Genomic DNA, 20,871 nt, shown 5'->3' on the forward strand with positions numbered 1-20,871 from the left:
TGTGGTCAAACAGGATGGCCTGGGGACGAAAATCATGGCTATCAGTCCGTGAGCTGCACAGAAGCAGTGATGGTCCATCGGATACTGAAAACATTAATTATGGTGTAGAAAATGCACTCAAGACTATCATGTATGCTTCCTAAGTAAACTATATGTCTTGTGTCAATATAAGAAATGATTAATCCAAAACAATAGCTCTATAATGAATCAATCATAGGCAGAAGGGACTGGCAGTAAGCTTCAAAGCACATTAAATACTGAGAGATAATGCTCAACCATCGTTTTAAATACGGTTGCAAAATTGATTAAAGAATAAATGTATTATCTTAAAACAATGCCCTCTATTATTAGGAAGGAAATGGGTTTTATGTCCCCATTAACTATACCAGCCTGTGAGAGATAAAAGAAATTTCCGTGAATAAAGTTTGTTACAAGAACATCTTCAAAAAGCTTTAAGCAACCACTGATACATGTAGAATTTGATTAATTTTCAGAACATAGGCTTTCTTTATTTGCTTGACATCAACTCTTACATCTAGCGGTAAGTGAGGGTTGAATAAACCAGCAATAGAGCTTTTGTGGAATTCAAACTACTTTGGTTAAATATACCCTAAATTACTATCACATACTTGTAATAATTAAGAAAAACCAACAAACCATCATTGCCACTGCCATTGACCCTATAGCACCCTTGGGCATAACATCCCTAACACAGTGTCATGGCTTTGCACAGAGTAGGCATCTAATATTTATTTTGACACATTGAGCAATATAAGAACAAAGGAAAGGAAAGCCATTTGTAACTGATTTTATTTATAGATCTTTGGAATCTCTTTGGTTATCAGGCATCCTTATGTTTAATAATAGTGTTTGGTCAGTTCCTATACTGAAACTAAGACTTAAATCCAAGAGAGTTTCCTTGTAATTTTGAATTAGCAAGGAAATAAGCTTGTTTAAAGAAGCAATGCTATTTCAAGGAAAAGATAGATTTTCAGGGAAGACAGTGGAAAATAAATACAGTATCAGGAGACTTTAAATGCCTAAAATGCTCAGCCATTTTGCTAAATGGATGAATGAATTATTAAACCTATTGCACTTTTCTCAACCTTTGAACCCGAATATATCTTTTGAATGACTCAGAAAAGGCGTATTGTTGTACAAATAGGTCTGAAGTAGGCTGGGTGTGAGATCTGTCATTTAAAATGTTTTAAGAATCCAAATATATATTTTCATGATAAAAAAGTTTAAAATACATGTGGTGTATTTTTTAGGCATTAGAACAAAAATTATTTAGTTTTAAAAATTTAGTATTAAAAATGGATGAGAATCTAAAATGTTTCTTATTAAAATACTGAGGACTCACTTGCCAGATAAATAGCACTCCCAGTTTCTTCTGTCACCCCCACAACAGTAATCAAATAGACTGTTTAAAAAAATGTGTATGTCTTCTAGTCAGGCCACCTTCATATTATAGACTTCTAGGAGTTGGAGTAAAAAATAGGGGAAGAACGCGGCTTCTACTAATTGTCATGTCATAGTATATAGCAAAGTGGATAAGAGCATGGTCTCTGAAGTCAGATACCAGCTACCTCTGATTAGCTGTGTGACCTTAGGCAAGTTACTTAATCTCTCTGTGCCTCAGTTTCCTCATCTCCAAATTTGGGATTACTACTTTTTTTTTTTTTCCATATGCGGCCTCTCACTGTTGTGGCCTCTCCCGTTGTGGAGCACAGGCTCCGGACATGCAGGCTCAGCGGCCATGGCTCATGTGCCTAGCCGCTCCGCGGCATGTGGGATCTTCCCGGACCGGGGCACAAACACATGTCCCCTGCATCGGCAGGTGGACTCTCAACCACTGTGCCACCAGGGAAGCCCGGGATTACTACTTTTGTACCTACTTCATGAGATTGCTGTGAGGATTAAAAGAATTTACTTACTAAATTCAATATAAGTATTTACTATTATTATTAACAGTATAGGTGCAGAACATCCCATTTTAATAGTAATTTAGTTGGACAGCCAGTTCTTGATATCTTGTAGAATGAAAATTTAGTTCCATTCCCAACTGATGTATGAAAGTCAGAATAATTTTCAATGATTGACCACCAGGGCTGATGCTGGATTATCTTTTTTTTTTTTTTTTTTTTTGCGGTACGCGGGCCTTTCACTGTTGCAGCCTCTCCCGTTGCGGAGCACAGGCTCCAGACACGCAGGCTCAGCAGCCATGGCTCACGGGCCCAGCCGCTCCGCGGCATGTGGGATCTTCCCGGACCGGGGCACGAACCCGTGTCCCCTGCATTGGCAGGCGGACTCTCAACCACTGAGCCACCAGGGAAGCCCCAGGATTATCTTGATAGCCTCATTTTACTATTATGACATACATATACAATATTAATAATCCCCATTAACTGTACTTCAATACATTATGACCTATTTCAAATGTATTTGCATATGTGTGTGTGTCATTGCATATTGTTACATATTATTGAAGCTCCCTCACTTATCCTTCCAAGATCGCATGGAGTAGTACTTAGAAGTACACACTGAAGATTATGGAACCAAACTGCCTGGATGTGAGTCCAAAATATACTATTTCCTAGCTGTGTGACTTTGGGAAAGTTACTTAACCTTTCCATATTCAGTTTCCCCATTTGGAAATAATTATCCACCACCACCACCCCAAATGGGGATAATTGAAATACCTATCCCATGGGGTTTTGAGAGAATTACATGAATTAATATTTGTTAAGTACTTGTAGCACCATAACATTGCCTGGTACAGTAAGCATTTGTCATTAAATAACTCACATCCACTCCATCACAAGATGTGGGACTCCTATTCTCAATTTTCTGTTTAACATTCCTTGCTTTTCTTTATGTATTTGACATGCCCAAGCTCTTCAGCCAAAGACCGCCAGCTACACACCTGTGTTTGAACAAGTTGGGTTTATTACTTTTTGCAGCAAGGGAGAGCCCACACCCTGGGCAACCAGGGGCATCTCAGTAAGCGTGTCAGAAAGCACTTATATTAGGATTTGGGCTTCAGTTAAGTAATTATTTTAGGGAGCTTTAAATAAGTGAGCTTTGCTGTGGATTGAATGCTGTAAGGAAGCAAGAGTAATTCTATAACCAGGTATCTTAATAAACCTTATTTGGAAGTAGGAAAAACTAGAGGGAGTCTAAAGCTGTAACTGATAAAGAAGCAGAACTCACTCATATTAGCTGGGAGATGGGAATATTTGATATTTTGGCTGTTCCCACGGTGACCTTGTTTTTAGTTAGACAAATGAAGTAGTCTTACTTTTTGTCTTACTCCATCATAGCCTAGCTGAAAAGATCAGGCCCAGACAATGGTGGCCACTCTCCTCTTTTCCAGACTTACATATTTATCCCCAAACATGTTGATAATGCTTGCTTTTTAAAACTTTATATGAATAGTATCATTTAGTACAGGAGTCCCCAACCCCCAGGCTGTGGACCAGTTTCTATAGTAACTGGTCCCTGGTGCCAAAAAGGTTGGGGACTACTGATTTAGTATATATTCTTCTTTGGCTTGCTTTCTTCACTCTTTGATACATATTTGTGGGTTTCATCATATCAGCGATTGTACTGTAGTTTATTTATTTCCACCTCTGTATAGCATTGTATTGACACCATAGTATTGACACCATAATTTAATATCTATTCCCTTTTTGTTGGATACCTGAGTTACTCCTAGATATTTGCAGTTATAAACAATGCTACAATGACAATTCTTATAAATATCTCCTGAGGTAAATGTCTGATGACTGATAGCTTTTTCCAAACTGTATACCTGGGAGTATGCCTGTCTTCAAACATACTAGAAAATTCCAAGTTATTTTCCAAAATGGGTAAAACAACTTAAATTTCTACCAGCAGTGTTTAACTGCTCTGGCTGCTTCACATCTTCTCCAGCACTTGGTATTGTCAAACATCTAAGTTTTCTGATAAACTAGTGGATATAAAATGTCATTTCAGATGTTATTTTTTTATTAAGTCTGATAATCTTTGACTTATAGTGGTTTATACTCTTGCATTCATTTCCTCCATCTTATTTTATTCTCTTTGTTACATTTTTTCTGTTTCATTGTTTCTTCTTTCTTGCCTTCCTTTGAATTTATTGCAACAGTTTTGTCATTGTTACATTGTTTCCCTTGGTTTGGAAGTTACACATTCTTATCCTATTTATATAAAGAGATTACCTTAAAATATTAAGGTCCAGACCTAAATGAATACAATCTATAATTAATATATTTACCTTGTTAAGGGCTTTAAACTGCTTTACCTCTGATTACCTTTCACCAACTTACATATTATGTAGTCTTGTATTTTAGTTCTATATTGCTGTTTATAACTGTCTGTATTAGTTTTCTATCACTGCCATAACAAATTACCAAAAACTTAACATTTTATCTTATAGTTTTGTAGGTTGAAAGTCTGACATGGTTCTCACCTGGCTAAAATCGGGGGCTTAGCAGAGCTTCATTCCTTTCTAGAAGCTCTAGAGAAGCATCTGTTTCCTTGCCCATTCGGCTTCTTGGCAGAATTCAGTTTCTTGCAGTTGGAAAAGTAAGATCTCCATTTCCTTGCTAGTTAGGGACTGTCCCCAGCTTCTAGAGGCCACATTCCTTGGCCTTTACCCCTCTCCTCCAAAGCCAGAAATGGCAAATCAAGTGCCTCTCATGCTCTGAATCTCTCCTCCTTCTTCTTCCATCTCACCTTTCTGACCAACTGGGAAAGGTTTTCTGCTTTTTAGGACTCATGTGGTTAGATTAGGCCAATTTAGATAATCCAGGATAGTTTCCACATCTCAGGGTTTGAGTCCTGAATCACAGCTGCAAAGTCCTTTTTCCCATTAAGATAACATATTCACAAATTCAGAGGATTAAAGCATGGGATCTTTGGGAGACCATTATTCTGCCTACCACACTCCCCTATTTAATCATCATAATTATGCTTTTACAGTCAACATTTACTTTTACTCACATTTAATATTTTCTTTGGCCACCATTCCATCTGGCATCTTAGACCCTGCTTCTCTGTTCACTTTCCTTTGTATGGGAAATAAATCCTTTAGAAATTTCCTTAATGATGGTTTATTATAGCTTAAGTCTCATTTTCTGTCTGAAAATGCCTTCCTTTGTCCCTGGTAACTAAAGAACTCTGGATATGCAAGTTTTATGACCTGGGATCAGTACTGCCTCATGGGAGAGGCCAGCTTTAGGACTCTGGTACTATACCAGATTCATGCTCTGGATTTGGGGAATCATTTGAAGATTTTCCTTTCTTGTGATCCTAGTTATAAAATTGAAAGGTTTTATTTTTAAAATAACATATAGGCTTCTGCTTCCAGGAAGATAGAAAAGATGTAATTTTTCCTAATTCTCTTACTAAATTAAAAAAAAATCTGAACATTATATAGTAAACAGACCATTAAGATGACTCTGAAAGTTGGAGAGGGAAGCAGCCAAGCTAGAGATTTTAAGACTCAAGAAATGACAAGATGCTGAGTTCCCTTTTGCCTCCCACGTCTCAGACTTGTAGTGAGAGAAGACAACCACTCAGAAATACCAGTGGGAGCAGATTTTAAAAGACCCTAACAGATACTTATTCAGGCACTGTTTTAATTTGCTTCTAACACAATATGAAAATTAAAATATATTCTGTACCTATAAAAAATTAGACTTATAAGGAGAAAAAACACAAATTGATATAGTGGATTAAAAAATATGACCCAACTGTACACATTCAACAAGAAACTCACTTCGAATATAGCAATATCCCAGGTTGAAAGTAAATAATGAAAAATGATAAATCATGAAAATATTATTCAAAGAGAAGCAGGAGTGGCTATATTAATATCTGATAAATTAGACATCAGAGCAAAGAAAATTACCAGAAACTGAGAAGGACATTATATAATGATAAAGGGTCAATCCACCAAGAAGATAATGAAATCTTAAATGTATATGCACTAAACAACATACTACAAAATATGTGAACAAAAACTGATAGAACTGAAAGGAGAAATACACAAATCCACAATTAAAGTTGGAGATGACAACATTCTACTCCTCATACAGAAATCAGCAAGGATACAGAAGAACTCAACAACATCAACCAACAGAATTTATTAAGCATTTGTAGAACACTCCAACAACAGAATACATCTTCTTTTCAGGTATCTGTGAAACATATAATAAGATAGACCATACCCTGATCCATAAAACAAAGTTCAGCAAATATCAAAGAATTTAAATCATACACAGTGTGTTCTCTGAGCACAGTGGGAACCAAATTAGAATTCTATCACAGAAAGATAACAGTCTCCAAACACTTGGAAACTAAACAACCCATTTCTAAATAAGCCATGTGTGAAAGAGGAATTCTCAAAGAAAATCAAAATACTTGAACTGAATTAAATGAAAATATAACATATAAAAATCTGTGAGACACAGCTAAACAGTGCTGAAAAAGAAATTTATAACACTAAATGCTTACATTAGAAGAGGATAAGACACAAATCAGTGATATGAACTCCCACTTAAAGAACCAAGAAAGGGCTTCCCTTTTGGCGCAGTGGTTGAGAGTCCGCCTGCCGATGCACTGGACACGGGTTCGTGCCCCGGTCCGGGAAGATCCCACATGCTGTGGACCAGCTGGGCCCGTGAGCCATGGTCACTGAGCCTGTGCGTCCAGAGCCTGTGCTCCACAATGGGAGAGGCCACAACAGTGAGAGGCCCACGTACTGCAAAAAAAAAAAAAAAAAAAAAAAAAAGAACCAAGAAAAAAGAGAGCAAAATAAGAGGAAAGACAGCAAAAGGAAGAAAATAATAAAAATAAGAACAGAAATCAGTGAAATTGAAAACAAAAACAATAGAGAAAATCAGTGAAACAAAGAGCTGGTTCTTTGAACAGACTATTAACGTTGAAAACTCTAGCAAGACTGCTAAAGTAAAAAAGGGAGAAGACACAAATCACCAACATCAGGAATAAAACAGAGACTATCACCATTGACCTTACAGACAGCAAAAGAATAACAGGGGAATACCACAGACAACTTTATAAACATATATTTGACAACTTAGACTGAATAGAAGGAATTTTAAAAATCAAAATAAAAAAACTATAAACTACTGTAACTCACTCAATGTGAAACAGATCATTTCTATCCAGAAAATAGGAAAAGAGGGAACAAAGACCAAGATATTAGAATGAAAAGAAAACTACAGACCAAAATCTCTCATAAATACAGATACAGAAATCCTTAACAAAAATATTAGCAATTAGAATTCAGTAATACATTATAAGAATTGAAGACTAGGACCAAGTACAGTGTATTCAGGGATGCATGGCTGGTTCAATATTGGAAAATCAATTAATATAATCCACCATATTAACAGGCTAAAGAAAAAAAATCACAAGATAACATCAAACAATGGAGAAAAAGCATCTGACAGAATTAAACACCCATTCATAATAAAAACTCTCAGAAAAATAAGAATGGAGAGAAACATCCTCAACTTGGTACAGATCATCTACAGAAACCTACAGGTAACATCATGCTTAATGGTGAAAGACTGAATTCTTTCCCTCTAAGATTAGGAGCAAAGTGGCTGTAGGCAATCCTTGTAGCTTCATCACTCCATCTCTCTCCATTATTGCAGTGTCTTCTTTTCTGTGTGTCTTCACATGGACTTCTTATAAGGACACCAGTCATTGGATTTAGGACTCACTTGAATCCAGTAGGACCTCATTAACTAATTACATTTGCAATGACCCTATATCCAAATAAGGTCATGTTCTGAGTTTTTAGTAGACATGAATTTGAGCGGGGAAGAGCACTATTCAACCCAGTACATGTACCCTGGCTGTATCAATGTCAATATTCTGACTGTGGTATTATACTATAGTTTTGTGAGATCTGACTATTGGGGGAAACTGGGTAAAGGGTATGTGGTATCTCTGTGAGGTTACAATTTCATGTGAATCTACAATTATCTCAGAATAAAACATTTAATTCAAAAAATCATATATTCACTGTTGTTAGGGATTATACAATGAGTATATTTTCAGAATACCTCATTGGCCACATTACTGGAAACAGATGATTTAAGTTTACCTCCTATAATGAATTTTTTTCCATTGTAATACTCTAAATATACAAATATAAAAATATTTCAGACCTACCTACAAAAATGCACCAGTTTCATTTTTTTGTTTGTTTTATTAAGTCCTGAAAAGTTCAGACATTCTTTTATGACCTTGTGAAGCGTACAAAGTACATGTAATTGAAAACCCTTTAAGTCGTATGAGAACAATAAAAGGTCTCCTTTATTTTCAAGAGATCAACAATAAGACAAAAATATCTAATATATACTTCCTTGGAACTTGTACTGGATGAACAATTTCTTTATAATTTCTAGTAAAATTATATAAGAATAATGACTGGGCCATTTTAGAAAATTTAGTTGTCATTATTTGAGAACAGGGGATCAGCAATAAACACTACATTATGTAATATACAACTATAGGAATAATATATATTAATTATTATTATTATCATATATAATAATATAATAATAATAAATATAGTTTAATCTCACAGATTAAACTAGAACCCAATTATATTTCCTGGGTCTGTTCTTTACTTCATTATTGAATTACACTGATTCCAAATAAATCTTGGGCAATTGCCAAAAAAAAGACCACTTTTGAGGAGTTCAACTAGTATCTGTGATTTACATTAATCAGCATATACTGTTTATAGGCACAGAGTTGACTCTGTTGAACCTGTGCTCTCACTACCCAAGGCCCTCTCTTTTTCTGGCTGTATTTTGGTCCTGGTACCTCCATTGGTCAATCTGTGCTATGGGCATGAGGCTTGAAGTGGTAGCCTCACATTTGCCAACTCTTTGTATGCCAGGGAAGGTCGAAGATAGAACCCCATCAGTTAGATCAATAATTGTGTGATTCATATTTGTAAAACTGGCCGAGAACATTTATTTACAGTGTTTTCTTAAATAAAAAGTTGAAAATGCAAAAAAAAAAAAAATCAGCATATACTGGATAAGAAAACCTATAATGAAAATCACCAAAGGAATAGAACCATACAGAAAATATTCTCCCCCTGTGTTTCTTTGATTAATGAAAGATAGACAGACAGACAGATAGATAGATAGATAGAAAGTTATCTGTAAAATTGAGGCTATTGTCGATTGAAAAATAATGCACAATGTTGTGAGTTAAGTTTATTTGGGGCAAAATGAGGACTATAGCTCAAGAGATAGCATTTCATATAGCTCTGAGAAACTGCTCTGAAGAGGTATGGGGGAAGGTCAGTATATATGTGATTTTGGTGAAGGGGGAGTACATGCAATCAAGCACACATTTTTGCAGAAGATTTCTGCTAGTCACAAGGAGCAGACATCACCATGAAGGATTTTAGTGCCATTTCAGATATGGGGAGATGCGAGAATTGGGCTCATAAAATCTTCTCCTGAAAATATCTATCTGAAGGCCTGTTTTGCCAGTTTTTCCCAGCGCACAGGGTGCCTCCTTCCTGGTCTCCACCCTGCACTCCTTTCAGGGTATGTTGAAGGTCAGCTGCTTACGGTTTAATCCTTGTAGAAGCAGCTAGCAAGTGCCACTTTTTAGTTGGTACTATTTTTCAAGGACTGTATTATCTCAGTGTTGATTTGCTCGGCTTAGCAGAAGATCTTAAGAGTATTTTGCTTCAAGCAGTACTTCCTTAAGCCTTTATTCGTCACATTTCTCTTTTAATAGCTCAAGAAGAATTTGTGACTGATTTTTCTATTTGATTTATTCAAAATACACCAAGAGCTAAAATTAAGCTTTAGAAAAATGGCCAGGAATTAATGTTTGTACCTTTTTCCTTAATAAAAACTGTATTTTCCTCTTACAGTTTTCAATCTTATATATAAAATAAATTTCTTCAGGCTGTAATCATAGTTCTCACAATTGCATGCTCAGTAGACTTCCCTTTATAGTAACTGTAATTTCCAACACTATATAATAACACTAAAGACTAAAGTTACTTTTAGTCAATTGAAAGGAAAAAAGTGGAGACTTTTCAGGTAATTATACATATAACCACTAATTTAAATGATAGTCTGAAGGATTCAACAAGTGAAGGAATCGCTTATGTTAATTTGCAGTTATAGGAGTTTTTCTTCATATTGTAGACTTATATTAGTCAAGATTCTCTGGAGAAACAGAACCAATAGTATATATACAGATATGTAAGAGGAGATTTGTTATAGGAATCAGCTCCTGGGATCCTGGGAGTGGGCCACTGGTATAATTCCCAGTTTCCAAGAACCAGGAACTCTGATATCCAGGGGGAAGAGAAGATGGATATCCCAACTCAGGAAGAGAAGGAATGTACCCTTCCTTCACCTTTTCATTCTATTCAGGCCTCAATGGATTGGATGATGCCCCGCCCACAGTGGTGAGGGCAATCTGCTTTACTTAGTCTACTGATTCAAATGCTAATCGCTTCCAGAAACACACTCACAGAAACACCCAGAAACAGTGCTTTACCAGCTATTTGGGCATCCCTTAGCCCAGGCAAGTTAACACATGAAATTAACCATCACAAGACTCTTACACCTGTAACAATATTAAAAACAAATCGTTTTATGTGAGATATGTATCATTGATGTCATATTTTATATTCAGAGAAATGAAACATTTATTCCTGTATTTTCTGTCATCAGTGTGCAAAGAACTTTCACTGTTGGAAAGCAATCCAATTAATCATTTTTGCCTTTGCCTAATGTTATGATACAAATTAGCAACAATTCTGATAAGCTTAAGTGAGAATGCTCTTGGTGCTCATGCTAAGCAAATTAGGGATGCCCAGTCATTTATTTTCACTGCAGTGTGTGTGTTTGTGTGTTCCGGGGTGGGGCCGGAGAGTGGGAGGGGATGAAAATAAGTATTCCTAGGAAGAAAAAATAAAAACCAAAATCTGTAGAATATTTTTCAGAACTGAAAAGCTGTGGCAGAAAGAGGAGATAATAGTCTTTAAGTTGCATTTATGACTGTGTGTGCAGAAAGTTGAGGGATATACAAGTACCTACAGTTTGCTTTAGTGTTTATACTACAAGCAGATATATTTAGTACTTTTATTTAAAAGTTAGGATAATATAGTTGAAAATATTTTATTTTCTCTATGAGCTTCTATATGCAATCCCATGCAATTGGAATTTGATAATCCTATACATAAAGAGAATGAGAATTAGCTAAGACCCCTTATTATTTCAGGCTTCTGTGCTACATGCAGGGCATTTCAAAGTATGAGAGAGTAACAGGGGCTAGCTTTTATTAAAGGAAATGTGTGTCTTAAGACATTTACTTCTCAAAATTTTTATGACAGTAGTAAACTTGATTCTCTTCTGACGTCCATAAAGTTTTAAGTATCATTCTTACTTAGTCATTTTTAACCAGAACTGTGGACATCTTCTGATGTTAACTGTCAAATATATGTGCTGTACAAAATAGCCAAACTGCAGTCATCATAGTAGAAGAGAAGCAAGGGCTAGCAGTAATTATACACAGTTCATTGGTCAACTTATGAACATACGTGGACAATTATACATTTGTCCCCTTAGCAATTCTGAGCTTTGGATCACATATGCTAATAGTATATTCTTTAAAGTTCTGGAAAGTATCTGGTGAGTCATGCAGTTGGAGATAGAGATGCCCCATTTGGTGGCCTGAGCTCTTCCTTCATATCCATCAGTTACCTTTCTGCAGACCAAAAGGGAAGGGGGACTGCTCTGCCAGAGCCACTCAGTGGAGATTTTTTCCATATACGTTAAAGCTGTAGTTCCCCTCCTACTCTGTTCAGTCCTCTAAATACTACTTTTTTAGAACCTAACTATAAAATTTTAGAAATAAAATTAACCATAAGGATTATTTTACTGACTAGGAAAGTTAGACTCAGCATTATTAATTGCATGACTCATTAGTGGTGAAGCTGGTGATCAAACAATCTACAAGACTTCTAGCCCAGTTTCCTTTGACCATACTACAGTGCTTCTTTCCCCCCCACTCCTTCTCCTTTTATTCTCAGGAGGGAGCTGAGAAGCATTCAAGTAATGTCTTGGTGGCACTTCTTTAAGCATTTTCCTTCTCCATACACAAAACTGCTCTGAAAAATCATATTATTGACCATAACAATCTGTTTAATTCTTAAGGAACCTCTGTTTTTCTCCAAACAGCCTCAAAACCAGTGGACTTGAAATCATGCGCTGGCCCTATCCCTAATACGACACAACTGTGCCACATTCCCTGTCCTATTGAATGTGAGGTTTCACCTTGGACAGCTTGGGGACCTTGTACTTATGAAAATTGTAATGACCAGCAAGGCAAAAAAGGTATGTAATATTAAAATGGCATGCTTAAAGCTCCTATCAATTGGGTCAAACCATGAATTATGAACAAATGCTGCTCTGTGTATCTGTGATCATTCATTTGCAGTATTTTCCAGAATGGCTAAAGAGTATTGATCTTTAGCACAAAAGAATTATAAACCTATTCTGATGATGATACCAGAAGATTAAAACTGCAGAATGTAGGCAAGATGCTTGTTAATTTAGACAACAGATGGAGAGCATCTGAGGCAGTTGGTGCAGTGGTGATGATGAGCTGTGGTGTCAGACTGACGTGGATTGGAAAACCTAGTCTGTCCTCTATTGTTTAGATAAGTTAATTAACTTATTTAAATCTTGGTCCCCTTATCTGTAAAAGGGATGTAATATGATCTGGAAGCCAAGTTTTCTTTAAAGACTCAATGAGATAAACATAAAGCACTTATTTCATTGCCTGACCTGTAGCTAGTGCCTAATAAACAGAACTACTTATTACTTTGAAGGTAAACAAACAAATAATGAATATTGCTTTCATTATGCAAATAATATATCTAAAAGGAATAGAATAAATGCAATTGTTTACTACATGTTCGGCATGGTAGAGTAATTTTCACATGATCTAGTAATTGAAAACATTTTTCTATTTTGTTTCAAGGGACAGTTTTCTAGTGATTCTAATATATTCACATAGCAGTAGACAGACTTATTAATTTTGTTACACATTTTCAGAAAGGGCAACACTTAGGTGTTATTAAAGCACAGAGCAGGACTTTGAATACTCCTTGTTAGAGCCCAGATGGTTTATATCCCGAATTCAGATTTCTGGGGAGTCTAAATTCAACTAAGGCTTCAAGAGACAGTTTCCTGAAACCATCCAACTTCTCAGAGGTTCCTTTTCAACTTTAACCAGGTGATCCTGTTGAGGAATTCAAAGTAATAGCACTTTTGTCTGGTCATGAATACTTCTGAATAGCTTGAGATTTTATTGTGTCTTTGAACATTTTACAACTACAGACTTTCCAAATCAACCAATCACCTCTCTCTCTGTCTCTCTTTCTCTTTATCTCTCTCCAGCCCATTCTTGCTTGACTTTTACTGTAGTAAGCTGACACCAAAAGTCCCTCTTTGGCCATTCTGTTTATTCATTTAATAAATTATTAATGAGCTCATACTAAACTAGAGTTTGAGGATACACTAGTGATTAAAGCAGATATGAATTCTACCCTCTACCCTCATACAGCTTTCACTTGAAGTTTCATTCAGCCTTCTGAAATATTCAATGCATGATGGTAACAGTAAATATTTTCCTTCTCCAACAATTCAGGTTTTAAACTGAGGAAACGGCGCATCACCAATGAGCCCACTGGAGGCTCTGGGGGCGCTGGGAACTGCCCTCACTTACTGGAAGCCATTCCCTGTGAGGAGCCATCCTGCTATGACTGGAAAGCAGTGAGGCTAGGAGACTGTGAACCAGATAATGGAAGGGAGTGTGGTCCAGGCACTCAAATTCAAGAGGTTGTGTGCATCAACAGTGACGGTGAGAAAGATTATCTATCCTGCTTTTATGGATGTCTGTTTGACCCTGGAGATACAGTTTTCCTTATGTTAAAATCGCATGTCTTCTCACATCATAGCTGGTTCCATTTACAAACACAGAAATAGCTTCCCCTTCCTTTCCTTCCTTTCCTCCCCTCCCTCCCCTGCCTCCCTCTCTCCCTTCCTTCCTTCCTGATGGTGGCTGTGGAGAGGGTCTTGAACAATCACAAGGTATTCTTTACTTTGAAAACAGGTAACATAGAATAAGAAACCATCATCAAGGCAATGTGTAAAATTGACAAATTTTAAAATAACAAGGAAAGGTAACATTTTTCTAAGTGTTTTATTTTTTTCCTATTTGCCATGGAAAGTGATATGTAAATAAAGAAGGGTTGTAAGCATTGGTTGACTTTGCCTTTAGAAGCCTTCATCTCCCACCCTGATACTGTGTCCTAGTAATATATTTTAATTTCCAGACTTCCAAGCCACGAGGCCTATTGCAGCCTAGAATTCCTGAATTAACCTTCTGAACTCTAGTGCCTCCCTTCTAGGAATGTCATAGAGCCACTGGGACAGGGATTTTCCACAAAGTTCTTTCCTTGAACCATAGGAATTACCTTAGACTTTTATGACTGATTTTTGTTGGATAAAATATCCTGTCTTGCTGTTAGCCCTGGCTTAAGATCTTTACATTCTTTCCAAGAGTGCTGCTACTGTTTCAGGGAGATTCCCCCTTATTGTTCAGCAATGCCTGAATCACACTTAGGAAACAAAGAACTCCTCCAGACGTAGTGTAAAACCTCTGGCTAAGAGCATCTTCAAGGTTCTTCCAACTCTGGAATCCTGAGACTCTGCACATCAGAGCAGCATGAGCACCACACCCCGGGGTCCCATGGTTGACAGTTGATGCTGTTTACAGCATATGCAGGAACATTCTGGTGCCCCCTCAGGGGCACTGGAACATCTGGTAACCGTCGTGATTCCTTCCATCCTATTTTCTTCCAGCAAGCAGAATTGTTACCTCCTGTGACTCAATCACTGCTCAGTAGAGAAAGATACTCTCTGGGGTAAGAGACTGACAGACACTGCTAGTACTGAGAAATTAGCCTTTCAACTTTGAAACCTACAGTGTTGTCCTTGTCCAGGATCCAAGGTAGTCATGCAGGACAGCATCAAGTAAAATCTGAACCAGCACTTGAAGTTGGAAGGTTAAGAGGGGATTATTGCCCCAGATATTTTACGATGAATGCCGCTTTTTTCTCTGTAGGTGTAATTAGCTATGATACATCCTCTCTTTAGCTTTTACTCAGTTCTACTCTAAAGGGAAAGAAAAGGAGATTAACCTCTAGGAAAAAGAGAGCAAATGGAACGCATTCTGTTGTGCTTAAAATCCTAATGTGAATTAAAAGGCACTCTATATTACTATCTAGTTGCTGTAGAAACAGTAAGGGTCATATTTATTTTAGTATCGTTAGTGACTTCCTTAGTGATACTGCTTCTTGATTCCTTTTCCTCAATTTAAATAATTTTGCTTATCCTCCTATAGACCTAGGGAGGAACTGGGATCCCAGATATTATAAAAAGTATATTTGCATGGGCTAGGTTGAAAAAAACTCTTAAGATGAAAAGTTAATTGTGCATGGAACCTCTGCCTAGATATTATAAAATGAAAAATCAGGTCTCACGTATTGCAGTGGTCTTCCTGGATGTTTGTGCAGATTGAGTATATTTGAAATGTACTCGAGGAGGTGGCTATTTTAAAAACAACAGTGGTTAATTTTAATTCTGTCAGCTAAAAAATATTATGTAACACATATAATCACCTCCTAAATTGTCTTGTGGAACATTAAAGAACAAGAAGAATGAGTTAGATATGTCTAGTTATGTTGGAAAGTAATGTATGTTATAACCTAAAAGGCAAATTGATAACTCAGTATACATAAGCTGGTTTCACTTTGTCCACCTAACAAACAGAATGAATTTTTAAAGGTCAGAAATGTGTTACTAATATTCAGCTTGTTATTATTGTTCATTATCAGGACATCTCCTCCGTCATTACATTTTACTCCCTGACATATATTAGTTATTGTGCAATTCAGTGTTTTAACTGCCTCAACTACAGGAATGTATAAAATCAAGAAAATGTTTTATTATAAATCCTAGAGGCTGTTCAAATTTATATATAACTGAAACATAATTGTGCTGTGAGAATCAGTGCAAAAGCTGGAGACCTGTAAATACTACTCCAGTATTATCATGTGGTCACCTGGTAAGTGTTTAGCAGCTGCACCAAATGTCGTTTTGTAATTAAATCGAGCCCAGGGAATTAAAGTTGATTAGTTGTACAGACTCTACCTCTAGGCCTGGCTGCGCGGCTATAGATTTTGTTTTATAATTAAGTTAAAGCTCAACTAGGGAAGTGAAGAATTAGAGCCTGTGAATCTAGCAAATAATAGAAAGACTGTTTTTTCTCCCACCTTCCTCACAAATTTCACCACTTTGTTAATGATCTCAAAGCATTTAAAGTCTCTTTTTTTCTGAAGTATTCTTTATCCAGGCTTCTGAGATCATTAGGATTTGCTGCTGCTGTTATTGTCCATTTTTCCAGTTGTCTTCTAAGGAACAGGGTTGACAGAGGGTTGAGAGAGCACCCAGGAGGAGTTTTATGTAGATTGTCTGACAGAGGGGTGTAACAAAAATGCAAGGTGAAAGAGAACTCAGAAGACAATTAGACTGTCCAGGAAGAGAGAAACATTTTATGTGTAACAGAAAAAAATATTACTCATAATTTAAAGATTGTCAGAAAAGCAATCCCAGATCTATGGGCACAAATACAGGAACTACTCTAAAGGTCTGGTGGTAATGGGTCAGGGTGCCGAGTGGAATCCTAGAGAATATTGAACCTATGAGAAAACCCAAAATCTGCTTTCTTTCAGTTTTTGCAAAATTTGTTTGTGTTTTATTTAAAGGTGTATATTGGTGAGGCAAGAGTATTTTGTTTCCCAAATTGGTTGGTTAGAGACAGAAGAAAGCAAGGCTATTAGGCTGAAAGTCAAAAAATAATCTATAATCTTACTGATTACTTAAGTATACTGTAAACCAAGTATTGTTTCCATATTTCCCTCCCCTCTGTTGAAAAAAGATAAATGATACCATCTATATTTCATTACCATGTGTTCTATTCTAGATATCAGAGTATTGACACATTTCTGTGTGAATTTCAAAACCACAGTTTTGTTATTTTGTTTTTGGTATTTGTAAAGGAGTGTCAGATTCCTGTCTTATCTATGGACTTAATTACATTCTATGGAGGCAAGTCCCAGAAAGCTGCATTTTTATGAAGCTTTCTGGATAGTTCTGATACGCAGTGAAGTTTGTGAATCACTGTACTAAAATGACAAAAGGATTGTTTTGGTGGAACCTAAGACCTGATTCTGTTACCCAAAGTTTCCCAGAACCAAAGCATACTGGCTGGATTTGGGTAATGCTGAAGAAGACCTATGATTAAGAACGCTAAGAGAGTAATACTGAAGCAAGCCTTTATAGTAATTTTCTCTGCCTTTTTTTTGGGGGGGGAACCATTTCTGTATAACATCAGAAATACCAAAAGAACTGACTGTGAAAGATGTTGAAGATGAACTTAATATCCCAGGCACTGGCTTGTCATGCGACTGCTTAGTCTTTCTGAATTTTTACCACCAATTTCTTCCTACTGGAAGGAGATATGTATCCACATATGAGTAGATGGAAGGGAAGACTTGAATACTATTTATTTCCCAAGTAGTTTATGTTGTACTCTTCTTTCCCCAGGTATTCAGTATTAACAGGAAGGTAAGGGCATACCTGATGTCTTGAGGTAAATCAGGAATAAGCTCCTTAAAAAAATGGAAAATTTTTGTCTCTGGAAAACAGGACTCAGTATGGGGAGAAATGGGGCGAGGTACTGCTCTGCTATATTTTAAGCCTTGTACTACAATTTGTGTACAATTTACAAATTATATAAACACTGAATTAATTTGTCCAAATATATATTTATTAAAGAGTAACAGTTTGGAGGGGGATAGAGATTTGTGGAATAAAGTGGACAGGGTAAGGAGCAAATCATTCCAGGAATAGAAAGAGAAAAATTACAAAGCTTATAGTTGAAACTAATATTTTGTCTGATTGACAATATTCGTAAACCCTCCTAGAAACATAGGCCATGTCAAGGATTAGGATGCCCACAGTTTATTAAAGGTGTGCTCCCAGGGAAAGCCAGTAAGAGAAGGGGAAATAAAGAAGCAAAATAATGAAAGGAGAGTGTGTCTTGGTTCCCAAGACCACCCCCAGGTTCTTTAATTAACTAGGGGAACTTACAGAACTCAGCATATGGTCATACCCACAGCTATGATTCATTTCATCAAAAGAGTACAAAGCAAAATTAGCAAGAGAAAAAGGCACATGGGGCAAAGTCCAGAGAAAACCAGGCACAAGCTTCCAAGAGTCCTCTCCCAGCGGAGTCAAATTGGTTATGCATAATTTTTCCACCAGTGAATTGTGATATGTGTGAAGTGTTGTCTTCCAGGGAAACTCACCTGAGCCTAGGAGTCCAGGGTTTATATTGGCTCAGCCATGCAGTCACCCTCTGCCTAACACATACCAAAATTCCAGACTCCCAGAAGGAAAGCAGGTGTTCAATATAAGCCACGTTGTTTGTATGAATACTTTAACCCCACTGAGCAACACTTATCATTTAGAGAATGTGGAGCCCTCCAGAAATTCAAGGTCCCAGATGCAAGCCAAAGGCCAGCCTAGTGAGCAAGAGTGTCTAAGGATAACAGTCTCAGGCCTACTAAGTTAACTCTTTTCTGCACGGAACACCAGAGTTGCAGTCTCAGTCTAATTAGGTGAGACACTCTGGAGTGTAAATTAAACCCCAAATCTTCTAGCTTTAGAAGTAAAGGAGCTGGGATTTTATACGCTCACACCAGTCACCATTGGCTCACAGATGCTGGCTGGGAGGAGGAAGGTGGGTCCAGGAAACTTCCAGCTCTCTATATTGGCCAGACCACCCTAGTGCCCAAGGCCAGTCAGCTAAAGGCCAAGAATGATATATAAGCAGCAGAATCTGATAGATGGGTGCAAAGATCCAGTAAAAGGAGTCTTCAGGGATCCAAGCTGGGCAAGAACACTGTACAGGAAGGAGATCCAAATATGGTGGGAAGGAGTATAAATGTGTGTATACTAAAGCAAACCTAAAACCTGGTAACAGTGTCTTCTACACTACAGAGGAATCCCCATGAGGATATAGTTTCCAGTTTAGGTGAACACTTTGGGACAATTTTGGTAGACAAATCTGCAGTACTCTCTACATTGCCTGGATAATAAGAGAAGACCTGAGTTCTGCAAAATAAGAGAATTTTTAAGTTACTTCTGGTAGTATGGGAAGAGAGGTAAGCAGTTTGGTAATGATAAAAGAGAATGAAAGATAGTCCTAGGAGGAGAAGTGAGAGTAAGGATCTTAAGGAAGAAAGAGAAAAATTTTGAGAATGGCCACAGATAACTGGAAATACCCTTTGGTATGAAATAGGTGATTTGGTCTCATGGGTTTGATCAGAATAGTACCATTTTCTTGAGGTCATTATTGATAGCACTCCCATTTGTCCCCGAAATTGTCCTGGTTTGGAGAATAAGTAATATGATCACCCTAGAAATGACTGATAAATTGTGAGACAGAGGAGACAAAAAGTGTATTTTTGCTTTTTTCCATCAGGATAATACCTTCTGTGCTATATTTTTTCATAATTATTTATCAGTGATGGACAAGAACATCATAATACATGAGGAGGAGTGATGAAAACTTAAGTTAAAATTTCTTTAAGTTTATAAGGGAAACTAACCTAGGATTTGCTTCAAAAACTTTGGCAAGAGCTCAAGTTCAGATCAATTGAAATATCTGTAGAGCTAGTTGAGAACACAATTTCAAAAGCATGATCACTCTTTGGAACTGGAATCTACTTCTTAACACAAATTACATAGCCATTACATTGAAAAGCTGATCTTTTAAATGCAAGAATACGTCCTATAACTGAATTGTTTTTCCATAATTTAAGCAATAAATCAACTAAGGAGTTTCCTTCCTGTAGAATGCTATGCCATTTAATGCATTTGCAATATAATTAGGTTGGATATTATGCTTAAATCTAAGGTCCTTAACTTTACAATTAGGATCATCTAACACTGTTGGTAAGAGTTTGTTTCCTGTAATTACATTGAGATTCTCTATTCAATTTGTTGTAAAGATGAAAGTCATTATAGCCTTTTAGAAAATTTAAGACAATAGGTTATTCTTCAGTGTTAGTTTATAGTAATCACAATTTTATTTTGGCCTTAAAAAATCTGGCATCAGATACCCTGATCTATCTTCTGTGTGTGAGAGTGTGTGTGTGTGTGTGTGTGTGTGTGTGTGTGTGGTATGTGTATTATAATATATTTTGATATACTGTAAATAAAAAGTATTTTTTTGTTTGTAAGGAAGCCATCAAGATTGAGCCAGCGTTCTTTTGCATAGCAATGTCTTAGCAAAGAGTAGCGTTTTATAAGGAATTTTCTTCTTTAAATTAGGTTAGTTATAGCAGAAACCTCAGATGAAAGTTAAGTGAACAGTAGTTTGCTTGTCACTTAATAGGATGATATAAATTCCCCACTAAGTTTTATCTACCACTTCAAATGGCAAATGCAAGAGAAAACAGCCTTTCACTTTATAAGTGGTCAAGTGCCTTAACACAACCCAGGGCAGCCAGTTTTCTCATAGCTGGGTCAGTAAAAGCCAGTACAATAGAAGGCACATCTTTCAACCTAACAGACGCATCTCATCCCTTATGTTATCCTTCCCTTTTTTGCTTCTGTGACTTTGCTCATCTCTTATCTCCCCTGT

General features: G+C 36.8%; 1 protein-coding gene across 1 annotated transcript in view; it reads left to right on the forward strand.

The window, feature by feature from the left end:
* The window catches only part of THSD7A (thrombospondin type 1 domain containing 7A), a 451,454-nt gene that overhangs the window by 263,456 nt on the left and 167,127 nt on the right, over positions 1-20,871 (forward strand). Inside the window, exons 5-6 of the mRNA XM_081244020.1 lie at positions 12,270-12,425; positions 13,744-13,956. Coding sequence (XP_081100146.1) covers positions 12,270-12,425; positions 13,744-13,956 — 369 coding nt within the window. The remainder of the gene's footprint in view (positions 1-12,269; positions 12,426-13,743; positions 13,957-20,871) is intronic.

Source organism: Mesoplodon bidens, assembly GCF_964165515.1.
Source record: "Mesoplodon bidens genome assembly, chromosome: 9".
NCBI classification, from domain to species: domain Eukaryota; kingdom Metazoa; phylum Chordata; class Mammalia; order Artiodactyla; family Ziphiidae; genus Mesoplodon; species Mesoplodon bidens.